Below are 16,001 nucleotides of genomic sequence, written 5' to 3'. Positions count from 1 at the left end.
GGAGCAGACAAGTCCCATGGAGTGGGAGGCAGGGTAAGCTCCGTGTTTGTGTCATCAAAGGTGGTAGATAATATGTTCTAGAAGCTGGGGAATCCGAAGAGAAAGAATTAGGTGTTCTTGGGAGGGGGGTCCCTGAACGGATGCAGAGATGTGTCAGTCAAACTCATCCAAGGCATCATCTGGGCTGACCCGACTGACTCCACGAGTCCAAACTGAGTATCATGGTGGTCAAGACAAGTGAGGGCTTTTGGTGGAGAAGACTCAGGAGAAGGTAGAATGTGATCTCTGGGAAGAAGAAGATGCCCCAGCAAACCTCACACCAGGCTGGGGCAGGACTGAGCTGCCATAGTCCAGGTGGGAATGTGTTTGTGTTCCTGCGGGTACCATCTGGCCAGGTAAGACAGGGAAGGTGAGAATGTGGTAGGTTCTTTGTTTTCTTCTCCACGGAGGGTGATTATAATCCACTTAAGACCTGCGAGGGAGAAAGAGTCTTTAAGAGAGTGTTGATTTAAAACACATGTAGAATCACAGAATCTGGGAATGTCTGAGCTTAGAAGGGCTTGGAGATCATTTAGACCAGTTCATAGCCATCTTGGATTTTCAGTCTTCATGAGAAGCTGTAGAAAGGTATGGCTCTTCTAATAACAACAAAAATTCACAGAGACACATAGAATTTGCACACCATTGTAGAGCCTGCTGGCCCCCCGCCTATTTTTGTAAATAAAGTTTTTTTGACACACAGCCTTGCCCATTCCTTTGTATTGTCTGTGGCCATTTTTGCATTACAACGGTAGAGATGCGTGATTGCGACAGAGACCATAGGGCTTGCAAAGCTTATCTGGTCCTTTAAGAAAAAAATTGCTGACTCCTGTCCTAGAGAGTTACAGGCCTCTGCAATCTATTTTTGGACACTCAGAGGTCTGTGAACCCCAGATTAAGAACCTCTAAATCTCAGCCCTATCACTTTATGTAAATACAGGCTTATCTTAGATCCACACATCTGGCCCATTGTTCCTTGATCCTATGCCTTATTGTAAATCCTTTAAGGCCAGCCGTGTAGCTTTGCAGTTAAGAGCGCGTCCTCTGGAGTTCAACAGATCTGTATTTTAATCCAGGCATTGCTCCTCATTGTGTGACCTTGAGGCAGTTAAAAAACCCCTCAGTCTTCTTCATCTTCTGAGAAGTGAGTTCAAGCATTATGTCTCGTACCTCTCATATGATTGCTGGCAAGCAGGAATGTGCCCACAACTATAGCAGAGTGCTGGGCACACAGTAAATGCTTAATAAATGCTTAATAGCAATGATGAATGGGAGGAGAAGGAAGAGGAACAGATCCTCCTGGTGCCTCCAGGCTCCTGTTAAGACCAGTTTCCTCTGCATTTACACAGAACGTTTGGGAGAGTTGATAGTTGGGCGAGCATGTGTGTTGATCGCAGATACGATGAAACACAGAAGCTTAAAAGCTCTAGGTTTCTGCAAACCTTCATGTAACAGAATGGTAGTGTTCACCTGAGACCAACCATGGACCACTTTCTCTTGTCCTGCTCCAGGTGGTAAGCAGACACCTGTCGCTTGGGAGGTAAGGTGGTTTGCTCAGATGCGGTCCTTGAAAAGAAACCAGGATAGGTCATTACCAGGAGTAGGGCAGGTGGAAAATATAAGAGTGTTCTCTGCAATGAGCACTGTCTTCTCTTTTGCAAGCACGTGGGCAAAAAGTTGCATGCTTGGACAGGCTCCTTGAGATTATTTACTCCGAAACACTGTAGAAACTGGGAGTGAGTTATTTTCACATTCTTAACATGTCTGGCTAAGTATGCAGATTCGTTTCCTGTCCCTAGCCTTCATTTAAAAATGAAACCTAACTCCTGGTAAGTTCCATGACATGGTGGTGGGTTCTGTGACCTCGCAAATCCACCACCTACTAGATGTGTGATCTTGGACCAGTTTCTTCGTCTCTAAGCCTCAGTGTGTTCATCTGTAAAATTGAGATATTAATTTTACCTACCTTAGGGTTATTCTGAGGGTTATAGGATATCCATGTAAAGGCTTTAGCATGTGCTCTGAACCTCGAATGTGCTCAATAAATTTTAGCTGGTCCTATTACTATTATCATTAATAAACTATGACTTATGAAAATAATCCTTTCCAGAGGCCTGGGTGGCCCAGTCAGTCAAGCATCTGCCTTCAGTTCAGGTCATGATCCCAGGGTCCTGGGACCAAGTCCAACATTGGACTCTCTGCTCAGTGGCGAGTCTGCTTCTCCCTCTGCCTCTGTGGTCTCTCTCACTTTCACTCTCTCTCAAATAAATAAATAAAAATCTTAAAAAAAAAAAAAGGAAGAGAAAATAATCCTCTCTCATAACTACCACTGCATTGGTGGTTAATCTAAATTAACCTGACCCTCAGTTAGATGGGGTGCCTGGGAGGCTCAGTCGGTTAGACCCCAGCTAGGAAACCGGGTCCATGTTTGTCAAATTCTCCAGGGACTATCTTCAGGTGCCACCGTACATCTGGGCGCAGAGTCATTTGTGATCAGAAATCCTTGTTGACTCTTGAGTGAATGAATGAAAAAATGCGCTTGCCGCTTATTGCCGTGCTCATTAACATACCCGGCACCCCATGTCCCGGGAGCCGATCGAATCTTCCCCTCCTTGTGATACCAGTCCCATGTGTACTTCCTCACTCGTCATCGACGTGCTACCCAAACCACAAGACCCACAAAAGCAGGGCCTGACATATAGGAAGTACACAGCAAAAATCTGTTGATCCAGCGAATAAACGAAATCAACCAATTAACATTTCTTATTCTAATTTTAGTAAGTACCAAAGGGAAATGTTGCTGATACGGAATGATCCCACAGAACAAAAATGCACCAGCCTTATCCACAATAGAGGAGATAATCACAACAGTACCTTCTCTCCACTCCCCCTCCTTCATTCCTCTTCGGAGGTGATAGGCTATCTCAGAAAGTTCCTCCTTCATGCTGCCTGCTAGTTTTTGGCAAGTCCTGATTTGGAGGGTGGGAAGATGTGGGAGCGCTGCTCTGCCATTGGAAACTGCCTAATAAACACTTGGGCTTCACTTCTCATCATTTTGCCTACTATTTAAAGGTTTCTGCCTACGAAGCCAAAAATTCAAGCAAAGTAATATGCCAGACTACAGGAGCCTGCTATGTCTGTTTTGTGCTATCCTACCTGAAAAGCTGGAGACATATATACATATATATATATATATATATAGGAATTTATTAGAACTACAGATAATTGGATTACCTGGAGAGGGAGGTTATGTGAATTCTAATTTAAATAATTATGAACCAGAAATTCCTTTTCTGCACCAACTTCTGCATTGCTGACTTTTCAGAATGCTTGCTTCATTTTTTCTTTTCTTTCCTTTTCTTTCTTTCTTTCTTTCTTTTTTTTTTTTTTTAGTGCCTATACATAGCATGTTGTGGCGTATGGTATACATAGCATATTGAAGTTGAATAAATCTTGCAAAGCTTTGGAATTGGGGTTTCACTATAATATAGCAAGCTCCATGGGGCAGAGATTTTTGTCTTTCTCCTTCACTATGGAATCCCCAGTATCCAGGATTTTGCCTGGCACATACTGAATACTAATTCGAGAACATTCAGACCACCAGCCCTTAGAAAGCCGGATTATGCACCTAAAACATGTAGCAAAAGAAATGGGAAACAATTTCTAAATTCTGACAAGTTACAAAAAATGAGAATGAAAAAACCTTGAGTCTTACAGCTATGTAAGCAAGTTCTATAAAGACAGGGATCCTGTCTAAATTATCTAAAGTATTTCCCCCAAACCTAGCACACAATAGGTCATAGAGTAGTCCTTAAATAAATTTTTGTTGAATAATTCAATGATTAAAAGAAGAAACCATCTAAGTGACAATGGGTACTACATTCTAAAAAAGCCAGGAGAAGCTTCTAGAAAGACAGCATGCACCAGGGTCCATTTCTTCGTAGTTGGTGTGTTTGTGTGAGCACACTGCGTGCCAGAGTGGGGGAGGCGATGTTTTCCCCATGCAAACAGCACAGCTCACATGGCAGCGAATTCTGCTCAATGGTTTATGTCCTACCAACAATAGGCAATGAAGGCTTATTGACTTACATTTTCATTGTCTTGGTCTTCTTTTATTAGAATTGATTTAAAGGTGACAAGAGTTAGACCTAGTATAGCACTCACTTCTATCAGAGGGTCACAACCTCAAACTCACACACTGTTTTAACCATCGCAATAGGCCATGTTTATTTACTCTTTGGAAAACAGACTATTTGCTGCAAACCAGAAATTGTCAGAAAACAAAATGTCAGTGGTGCCAAGACCATGGTGGAGAAAAAAAATCAGCAAGTGTCACTCATTTGAGAAAAGTAAGTTCTAAGAAAGATCTAAGAGAATGTGCTTATAATTAGGAAATCCATTCGTTCGGTAATCTGTGTTAATAGTTGAAATAATAAAAAAAATAAAATAACTAATAATAAATAAATAAATAAATAAATAAATGAAAAAATAATACAAAATAAAAAAAATCTGTGTTCATAGTTGCAAAAATAAAAATAAAGATTATTTCAATAAATGCTGAAAATTATGTCATAAAATGAACATAGATTACTGGTAAAGGCTTATGGTAAACTCAGAAAAGGGGCCCCCTTAGAGAGATAGGTTATTCTAAAACCATAACAAACATCGCAATTTAGAACAAATCACTGCCTGGTGGTGGGTATTGTGGAGGACGCGTATTGCATGGAGCACTGGTTGCGGTGCACAAACAATGAAATCTGGAACACTGAAAAGAAAGAAAAATTTTTAAATGCAAAAAAAAATGTATACATCTCATAGGAAAAAAAGAACAAATCGCTGGAATCATCCACATTAAACTGGGAAGACGTCCTCACATCAATGTTTTGAAATTTCTAGGGAATGCCTTAAGACATGGAATGTATTTTAAACAATGTGAACACAGGGAAAGAGAGACAAAATGGGGGGTGGGGGGTGGCTCAGTGTGTTAAGCTTCTGACTCTTGGTTTCACCTCAGGTCTTGATCTCAGGGTCCTGAGCTGGAGCCCCACTTTGGGCTCAGTGCCCAGCATAGAGTCTGCTTGTCCCTCTCCTTCTGCTCCTCCCCCTGCTTGCATACACTCTCTCTGTCTCATAAATAAATAAAATCTTTAAAAAAAAAAGACAAAATAGTTATAATTGCCATTAATATGATTACACTCCTGGAAGACTCAGGTAAGCTAGTTTCTGGTATTAATGAGAAGTAGCTAGAAAGGCTGAATTACAAATATTCAAAGACCAATAGTTTTCCTAGATGGTATAATAATCAATGTAAATATATCTTTATATACTTTTATTAACAAAAAACATAGAATACAAAGGAATATATCTGAGAAGATATATCCAGAATTTATACAAGGAAATGTTTTTGAAATTTTGCTGAATGATATTTTTTAAACATTTGAATAAGGAGGAAGATATACCATGTCCATAAAGGGCAATAGTAAATATTATTAGTCTTTTCATTTTCCTCTAATTAATTTGTGAATTACACATAATCACAATGGACATTGTTAACACACAAAAAAATTCTAAAGTTCATCCAGAAATTAACAGGTAAAAATAGCTAAGAGTTTATGAGCAAGAAGGTCATAAACATGGGACTTATCAGCTATTACGACATATTATAAAATTAGATAAATAAAGAAGTTTACCATTCATTCTAGAATTAACACAAATCAATGAAAATAATAGCTGTAAAAGCACTCAGTGTGATAAAAGGAGCATTCTAAAGCAATGAGAAAGAACAAATTATTTAACAAACGATTTAGGAAATTTGGCTAGCTCTTTGGTAGGTAGGAAGGAAGGAAGAGAGGGAGGGAAAAAAGAAATCAGATATGATTCTATCCTTATACCACACATTATGGTAATTTCCAGATGGATTAAATGGGTAAATATAAACAATATGCACTCCCCCTTAAAAAAATAGAGGAAAATGTCGATAAATATTTAAAACTCTCAGAAAGAAAAAACTAAGTTTACAGATCAATTATTAAAACACTGCTTTAAAATGATTTATAGTAAAAGTGTATTATCTGCTCAATGGGGAGTTTGCTTCTCCCTCTCCCTCTACCTCTCTCCCTCTGCCCCTCTCCCCTGCTCATGCTCTCTCTCTCTGTCTCGAAGGAATAAATAAAAAGTCTTTGAAAAAAAAAGTTTAAAATTTTGGCATTTTCTTTATTTTTTTTAAGCATTATAAATTATACAGCTAAAAGTCCTATCTGTTCCCTCTTAGTCTCTCCCTTCCCTCACAAGGAGACTATTCCCATATTTTAAAATTTTTATTAATTTATTTTTTATTACTTATATGGTTTTTAAAATTGTTTATTACTCCCATATATTTATACTTTGACTTTATGTTTTCATAAAAATATGGTCGTGTTCTCTTAGCTTTTTAGTTACAGTATATTGTTTATGTTATTTAGAACTTCCCTCGTTCTGTATTTAATATTTTTCCATGTTAATATGCTTAGATCTAGTTCATCCATATTCATTAATGTACACTCTTCCATTGAATGAATCTGTGACTTTATTTGTCCATTTCCCCACTGATGGACATTGAGTTGTTTTAAATTTTTACTATTGCAACCATTGTAATAAATACGTTTGCACGTGTCTCTTTCATGTTTACATAAGCGTTTTTACAAGGCATAATGTTAACATGTATTAAAACTGAGTTGTGAGTTCAAGGGAATATGTTGCATTTTTTCTGTCCTCTCCCTGATTTAAATAATCAATAGTCTGAAAATTAATAAAAGAGAAATATTATGCAGAGTACCTTTTAAAGCCAGTTCATTGAAGGGTTCTCATGAGTAAAGAAGGCGGGTCCATGTTGGGACGGGGATGAGACTGGAAAACCTACTTAGTGGCAGACCCTTAAGGAGGTGGCCAGACCATCTGTAGAGCCAGAACCCTGACCACTCAGTCTACACGGTTTCCCAGGAAGCAAAGAGCCCCTGAGTGTAGACAGGTTGCTGTCAGGTCATTGTGGTGGTATTGGGTTAGAGACCATTCCTCTAATTTCCTAGCACTGAGGGCTGGCATGATTCTAGAAAGTGGGGAGAGCAGTGTCTGCAAACCCCCTCCCACCCCCACCAAATGACAGATGGACTTTCCCCTCCAGCTGCTGGAAATCAGGGCAAGCTGTCATATTTTATTTGATTGAAAAAGCAAATAACCACCATGAGATACCACCTGACATCCACTAGATGGCTACTAGCAATGAACAAACAAACAAACAAACAAAGGCAAAACATACCAGAAAGTAACACATACTGGCGAGGATGCGGAGAAATTGGAACCCTTGCGCACGGCCGGTGGGAGCACAGGTAGCATGGGGCAGCCACGGTAGGACATGGCATAGTGGGTCCTCAAAAGCTGAAACATAGAATTACCACACGGCCCAGCAATCCTTCTTCTGGGCATATACCCTGAAGGAGAGAAAGAGGGGACTGAAATAAGTGTGTGTACACCCAAGTTCATGGTTGCCTGATTCACAAGAGCCATCCTTCCATGATGGATGAAGGCATAAACACACCGTGTCTGCATACCATGGAAAATCATGGCGCCTCAAGCAGGGAAGGAAATGCTGACCCAAGTTATCCCATGGGTGAAAACTTGAAGACCTTATACTGAGTGAAAGAAACCAATCATGAAGTACATGGGATATCGCTTAGAAGAGATATCTAGAGGAGTCCAATTCATAGATACAGACAGACAGTGGTTGCTGGGCGCTGGTGGGGAGGAAGGAATGGGGGGCTAGGGTTTAGCGTACGCAGAGCTTTAGTTAGGGAAGATGAAAAATTGCAGAAGGTCAGTGCTGTGATAATTATAGGACAACATCAGTGTACTTAATGCCACAGAACTGTGCACTTAAACATGGTAACTTGTAAAAAAAAATGGCAACTTGTATGTTGTGTATATTTTATCACGATTTTTTAAAAAAGGAAAGAAGAAATTTGCTTTTTCTTACAAAAGGGGGAGAAGGCCATTTACAAATGTATGAGAGTGAGGCCCCCTCTCTCATTATATTTCTTTCCTACTTAACATCCGATTTAACAGAAACGCCAAAAAAGAGGAACAAAATACCCACACAAAGCAGTATATATAAACATGTTTTGCCTAAGTAATCAGAATATATACACATGGGTATCGATGTGTGTATATGTGCGTATGTGAGTGTAAATATATACTTTATATACAAGTATGTATAAATAGTGCACACTTACCTATATATATATACAATCTCGTTCTGCTTCATGAGCAAACAAAAGCATACAGGTTAAAGACCACGGTGAAATGCAAAGTGGCATCTTTTAAAAAATTACTAAATTCTAAAAAGCGATCAGAAAGGACAGGAGTTAAAATGTTCACAGCCTCTCTGCGTCGTAAGCTGACAGTGTGTATCCAATGTGGTTTCTTAAGCATGTTTTTTGACTCAATCATCACACTTCTAAGAATCCGGCTCAAAGGAATCATCAAGGATGCAGACAATGACTTATTTGCAATATGTGCATTTCCAGTATTAGTTTTCATAGCGGAAAAACTGGAAACAACCTAAGTCAACACAAACATATGTTTGAATAAATTCCAATAGATCAAAACAGAGACGTGAAATGCAGTCACTTGAAAAGTTTGCCTATCTGGAGTAATTCTAATGATGTATCGTTAAGAGAAGAAGCCCAAAATACATAGCATTCAGACCAACATATTATGATCTTGATTCTCTTAAAACACATGGCGTGTAGAATGTGCCTTTATGTGTAGACATGTACGAAGACCAAAGAAACTATACTGAAATCTTAACAAGGTGTTCGTGGCGGTGGGATTTTGAGTGACATTTATACTTTCACTGTTTTTTTCTCTATTTTGTATTTTTTCCATGGCTTTACAATGAGCCAACCAGGCAGCCAGTTGACCTTGCTTTAATGTGCTTTGAAGGGCAGAACCAGGACCAGGGGCAGCGGGAGAGCAAGTGAAGGGAGGAGTATCAGGAAAGCACTTGCAACAGACAGAAATTCCCAGCATGGAGCAGGTCTCTGGGGGCTTCTGTCTAGCATCCTGGGAACTGCCCCTGCAGAGGCTGGGTGACCACCAGCTGGGACCATGAGAACTGTGCTTGCCAGCCCTGGCTGACGGGGGCCCTCTAGGGGAGGGGGAGGTGGTAGAACGCACATTCCTGGGCACAGACCTCCATCTACGTGAACTGAAGCTCTGGGCCTGAGGTCTGGACATTTGCATTTGATTTGAATTTCCCCAGCACCTTCAGAGGCAGCAGGCAGATAATTTCTGCCCTTGGGAATCCCTGGATTAGAAGATTTAAGCTTGCTTCCATATGGGATCTCAAGGCAAATGCTGAGACTAGAGATCATCTGATTATTTGCATTATAAAATCTGAGACAATACTACAGATTCAAGGGGAAGTGTGATGGATGGGGCTGGGAGAGAGGGCAGAGTCACTTGGAGATTAGCCTTGCCCACTGTTTAGTTAGCTGGCAGTTAGCCTCTGGTCTGGGGGGCCTCACACTGTAACTTGCAGGAGGGAATGTTCGCATTTTTAGAATACATACTGAGTATTTGTTTTTTACTAACATCTAATGTATTCTTTGCTTCAGGGGTACAGGTCTGTGAATCGTTAGTCTTACACAATTCATAGAACTCACCATAGCACATGCCCTCCCCAGTGTCCATTCCCCAGTCACCCCATCCCATCCCTCCCACCCCCTCCCATCCAGCAACCCTCAGTTTGTTTCCTGAGATGAAGAATCTTCCATGATTTGTCTCCCTCCCTGGTTTCGTCTTGTTTCATTTTTCCCTCCCTTCCCCCTTGATCCTCTGTCTTGTTTCTCAAATTCCTCCCATCAGTGAGATCATACAATAATTGTCTTTCTCTAATGGACTTATTTCGCTTAGCATAATAGCCTCTAGTTCCATCCACGTCGTTGCAAATGGCAAGATTTCGTTTCTTGAGCGGTACAGGGTCATTTTGTCTACAATGAACTCTCAGATGGTTCAAAAGAAAAAAAATATTAGGGGCGTCTGGGTGGCTCAGTGGGTTAAGCCTCTGCCTTCAGCTCAGGTCATGATCCCAGGGTCCTGGGATCGAGCCCCACACTGGGCTCTCTGCTCAGCAGGGAGCTTGCTTCTCCCCCAACTCTCTGCCTACTTCTGCCTACTTGTGATTTCTCTGTCAAATAAATAAATAAATAAAAAGAAAAAATATTAGTTAAGGCTGATAGGTGATAGACACATAGATAAATAGATAGATGGTAAATAATTGATAGACAGATGATAGATAATTGATAGATGATAGATAGGTAGACGGATGGATGGAAAGGAGATCGAGAATATGCAAAAGGGACTAAACTAGAAATTTAGGTGAAAGATAAATGGGGATCTTTGTTTCTATAAGCTTGAAACTATATTCAAGTAAAATGTGACCCCGCCAAAAAAAAAAAAAAAAAAGGATTAAAAAGCATGCCAAACACAGCAGTAATCTCTGGGGCATGAGTCTAAATCACCAGGCCTGTTTTTCCATTGGCTCATTTATTCAACCAACATCGACCGAGGGGCCCTCCATTCAAAACACGTGGGGGTAGATCAGGGATCAAAATTTCCTGCCCTCAGCATGGTCCAATTCGAGTAAGGTGAGCATAAAATGCAGCTCTGGGTTTCTGAGGCTGAACTAGAATTCTCGGGAGAAGGGCCCTGGGACCTAGATCACATAAGTTTCCTGGGTGCTGCTTTATGTACCAATATGGTGTTGCTTTTCAGAATAAGGGCTGTGACTCAGACGTGGTTTGTAATCTCAATTTAGCGAGCCAAGAAGTATTTTTTTTTGTTTTTTTGTTTTTTCGTTTTTTTTTTTTTTTTAAATACCAGAAAGAAAAGATTGAGAATGCTGACACACGGTGAAGAGTGGCCATAATTTCGTAATACATTGGCTTCGGCGCCCGGGGTCACTATGCGAGCTGGGTTTCATCTAGAAAAACAGAGCCATGAAATACGGCCTGTGAAATACACCCCTGCTCTCTCGTCCTGTTTAGCCCAACGGTTCTGCCTGCGTCCAGACTTGGTGGGACGGGGTGGCTGGGCAGGTCGACCGCCATGAGAAGGGACAAGCTGTTCTGGGGACTTGCCTTACTGGGTGCCTCCCTGTCCTTATGCACTCGCCCTTCTGGCGGTGCCCAGAGCTGTCCTCTCCCACGGATGGCAGCGGTGGCAGCACGTGGCCCATTCCTTCCTCGGATAGACAGGGCCCAGCCCGGCACACCATCTCTGTCCGTAGTTGGTGGCAGAGGGGGGCACGTCTCACAGAAAGGGACCGAATGTCGTTGTTTGAGGGAACAAGAACAGAAGGCGTAATGCAACCAATTTTCAGGGCCAAAGTGCTGGGTATTTGATTCAGGCCCCTCGTGTCAGATCGAAATCCCATGCAAGCCCTGCTTATCTGCCCCAGATGGGCGAGAACAGGTGTCTGAAATCAGCATGGAACAGGATGGGGCGCACACCAGGCCACATGACAGGATCTGAGAAAATTCTCCTTGTGCTCTGGGGACCCGAGAGGCTGCTGAGCTTTCCAGAGCAGGGATGTCCCTGTGGCTGGCTTGTGAGCCACCCGGAAGTTCTGCTGACGCTGAGAAGAGAAATCCAGAGCCCAGGTGGCATCAGTGGCCAGGCTGGGGAGTCTCGAACTGTCCAGAGACAGAGATGCACCCTGCAGGCCTGAGAAAGGCTCTCCTCTCCCTCTCACGGCGAAAGAAGTGTCTCCCAAGGAACCGAGAATGAAATTACTCAAACGAAAAACTGCCAACTTCACCAAGACGCTTCCTCTCCTGAGCCGGGCCTGGGAAACGTCGCCGGTGAAGCCCCAGAAATGAAGTTGCTCACCAGAGGAGGACAGAATGAGATACTCTCAGATTTACTCAGTGACACTTCACGGCGCTATAAGCCAGCCCTTCACCTCAAACCAAAGCCCTGAAGTGCTTGATTCACTGCCGTTGCGGTAGAAAGGCCTTCTATCAAAGGCAGGCTCCAATACCACAAGCCGGAGATAAATAACAGAGGAAATCATGGAGACCATGACCTCTTGGTGACCCCTTCGAGCTAAATCTTTGCCAGACCTCAGACTATCAAACAGGCCTCCAGCCTGCCCAGAGCAGCTCACGTAGGAACAGCTTGGAAGCCCCCTCAGCATGCAGAAGCCTGGCTTTCTAGAAGCTTGAGGAGAGACACTCCAAAGGCATTTCTCGCTTTATTCCCCCCAAACAAGGAGCTGCTATTTAGGTAAAGAAACCCTTCTGGGAAATGAACTCATTCCTGTGGGCTCCACTGGGGTTATCTGGAAAGGGGTTTGCCTGGGAGTCGGGATGGCACCTACCCTCTGTCCAGTGGTGAGATATTAATTAGTATTTGAAAAATGTGGTCACTCACTCACTAGTAGAAAATGACCTGACAGGACGTCCCAAGGGCTCCCTCATCTTGTAGAATAAGACACATGGTAGCGGAACATGGACCAGGTCAGTGTTTGGGTTCCCCTCTCAAGACAGTGTCAGAGCTCACAAAGGAGACTCGTAGTCCCCCACGTCCAGCTTCCTCAGAACTCCTCAGGCACAAGACAGCAACAGAGGCTGAAGGAAACCAGTGTCTGACAAGCGAGGCTTGACCTCTAAATTGTCCTTGGGGTGTCTGACCTGAAGACTGAGGCAAAGCCAGCTAAGACCTCAGAGCAAAGGTGTGGAGACAAGCCAGAAGACAAGATCTGACCCTCAGTTGGATAGAAAGGAGATAAGGAGATCCTGACAACAGGGGGGGAGGGGGCGGCGGAGGTCAGACATGTCTAATTGGCATCTCTTAGTGGACAACTCACCGGCGAGTACAAAGGCCAATTGATAGAGATTGTGTATGTAGAAACAGACGTCACTGTCTGTTGGACTCGTCTCTCCTCCTGTCAAAGATGTCATCTCCGTCCCAGAATCTAAAAATGGCCTCAGAGTTTGGAAGGCTTCTGTCCTCAGCTGGCTGAGGGGCCTCTTCTCAGTCCTTCACCAGAAATAGGAAGGATTCTAGGGAGGATTTCAACATCTGCTGTAGTCATAGGACCTTACTCAATTTCTGTTGTCGTGTAAATAAGTTAACCAGTTACAGGAGAAGCAGCTCTTTAGGGAGAAACAGGCCTCCCCTGGGGTCCTCCCGGGGACCCTCATGGTGCAGTTTAAACCGAGAATTCTCAGGTCCTCCCAGCCTGGTTCTGGAAATGCGTGACCTGTTGCGAACGCCACACAGACATTAGTGCCTTCTGTTGTTGGCCCATTCATGGGGCAGTCGTCCACATAGTGTATCCAACCCAGCAAACCCTGAGGCCCCTGTTTCAGCACACACTCCCTCCAGGAGCGAGCTAGGCCAGGCCCTGGTTTGATGGTGAATGAGAACGACAACCCAGACCTGGCTAATGTCACCATGGCTTTGGTTTTCTGCCACAACATCCAATAAGCAGTGAAAAAAAATAGGAAATGGAGGAAAGGAAAAAAAAAACAAAAACGAATAAAAAGCTTTCATGCACAGAACCTTAGTCCCATACCCTAATCCTAGGTACATATAGAGAATCCCGTCTTGGGAGTCCCGTTGTGAATACTCTTTTATTCAGAGAACTGTCAATCCATACCCATCCCTTGTGAATGCCAACTAGGATCTTGTGCATGAAAACATTTTATTCAATCTCACAGTTACCAAATATCTTTTCCAAGGGGCCCAACAAGTCTAAGGTATTTGATTTATCCGGAGTTTGCATTATATTGCTTTCTCTCCAAAGGGGCTATGCCTTCCTGAATCACCAATCTTCCATCACAGACTCCAACGACTCGCTGAGTCTAGTGGACATCTGTCAGTTATCTCCCTGATATCCACTGTCTCTCCTTCCAAAGACTTCACTTGGGTGCCCTTGCTTTTCCTATCCTGAGTCCATGTCGTCTGGCGTGGGCCACGTACTCCTAGACCGGAGCGAAGGGGTGCTTCCCCTGGGCTTGGCCGCTCGTGTGGCCAAGTTCGGGGTTGAATACCCATGAAATGAACGAATTCTATCATATTGAGACTCAGGGCCTTGCAGGAGTTTCCCAGCGAACTTAAACTTGAGAAGATCGGCCCCCTGGGACTGCCATGTAGGACAAGGGTAGGGCTGGCCGGACCCCTGAGGGAAGGGGGAGAATGAACCAGCACAGTGGAAGGCGGAGCCAGGACGAGGAGATCAGTTCTGACCCGGAGCCCTCATTTGCGCTCTGAATCCTGCCCTGGCCTTTTAAATTATGTGACTCTATAAATTCTTGTTTGGCTTACGCCAGCCCAACTCGGTTTATTTAAGTCACTTGTAACAGAACAAGTTCCAATTTATGCAATGATAGTGGAGCTCTTCCTGGAAAGAAAGAATGTTTGCTCCCTCTGATTTCTATAGGTTTAGGCCACTAACAACACTGTAGTAATAGTACTACTGGTAGAAGTAGTAAATCCTATTCATCAAAGACTTTTTCCCCCAGGCACTATACCTATAGTTTTACACACATCATTTCATTGATACTATTTTTTTTCGATTTTTTAATTTTATTTATTTATTTTAGAGACAGCGATCGAGGCTGCATGAACAGGGGAGGGACAGAGGGAGAGAGAATCTGAAGCAGACTCCCTGCTGAGTGCGGAACTGGACCTGGCGCTCAATCCCATGACCGCAAGATCACCACCTGAGCCAACACTTAACCAACCGAGTCACCCAGGCGCCCCTCGTTGGTACTCTCATCTCCATTTTACAGAGAAGAAAACGGAAGTGACTAATGTCACAATAGCTTGCGAGTGTCCGAGATGGAATTTAAACCCCAGCATGCCTGGATCCATAGCCATGACCAGCCATTAGGTGGTAGGCGCCATGAGAGCACGAGGGACAAAAGTGACATATTGTTGTCCTTGTCCTTCAGGAACTTTCATTCCAGTGAGAGAGAGAGAGAAGAGAACGCATGGAAACCACGGAGTCAACCCTCTCCCCACCCCACGTCCCATTATGACTTTATCTGGTTAGTGGCAATTGCTTTTTTTCTCAACCAGACGTGGTACCACATTCCTGAACCAGCGGAGGGCATTTGGAAATACAAGGAATGTTTTCCAGTTGTCACAATGACTAGTTGGTGGGCGCACCTGGAATTTAGTGGACACGGGCCAGGGACATTAGATGGCCTGGAAGGTGCAGGACGGTCCTGCCCGACAAAGGATGGTCCCATCAGGTGCCAAACAAAAGTCTACCACTGAGAGACCCTGAAGGCTAAAGTTAGCTATTGAAATAATCCACCCCAGAACTGCTGACAGATATGCAAAGCGATATCATTAGTGTTGCTTTACTAGAAAAATTAAAATAAAATTACAAAGTCTGTGAAAAGCACTTAACGAAACATGGTGCTATCCCCAGTGCATCCCACTGCTACCCATTCGTGGTATGAGAAATCTTACACCAAGAGTTTCTCCCTAGAATTTCATTTCCTTCCCAAGGTATTTAAGATCCAAGTTTCTCTTGGAGGCCCTGGGTGGCTCAGTCGGTTGAGCATCTGCCTTCAGCTCAGGTCATGACCCCAGGGTCCTGGGATCGAGCCCCGTGTGGGGCTCCCTGCTCAGTGGATAGTCCACTTCTCCCTCTCCCTGAGCCCCTCCCCCTTCTTGTGCTCTCTCTAAAATAAACAAATAAAAAATTTTAAAAAACTTAAAAACAAAAATCCAAGTTTTTCTGAGAATAGCCCAGCCTGTGTCCAGCTCTCATCTTTTCCAAGTGTGACCTTGAGCCCCTTGCAAGGATACTGGATCATGTCTACCCTTCCTAGTCTCCGTATCCAGATTCTCTTCTCTTCTCATGCCCCCCTTTCCATCACTGGTCATCTTTTTAAAAAGGTACTCAA

At 43.2% G+C, this 16,001-nt stretch overlaps 1 protein-coding gene across 1 annotated transcript in view; it reads left to right on the top strand.

Annotated features, from left to right (window-relative positions):
* Nucleotides 1-15,778, top strand: part of RNLS (renalase, FAD dependent amine oxidase) — a 262,250-nt gene extending 246,472 nt beyond the window's left edge. The window contains exon 7 of the mRNA XM_080822618.1: nucleotides 14,685-15,778. Within this exon, the coding sequence (XP_080678744.1) occupies nucleotides 14,685-14,756 (72 nt within the window). The 3' untranslated portion in view covers nucleotides 14,757-15,778. The remainder of the gene's footprint in view (nucleotides 1-14,684) is intronic.
* The last annotated feature ends 223 nt before the right edge of the window (nucleotides 15,779-16,001 follow it).

Source organism: Martes martes, assembly GCF_963455335.1.
Source record: "Martes martes genome assembly, chromosome: 14".
NCBI classification, from domain to species: domain Eukaryota; kingdom Metazoa; phylum Chordata; class Mammalia; order Carnivora; family Mustelidae; genus Martes; species Martes martes.
The sequence above is the reverse complement of the archived record's forward strand: the minus strand, read 5'-3'. Positions and strand labels throughout refer to the sequence as shown.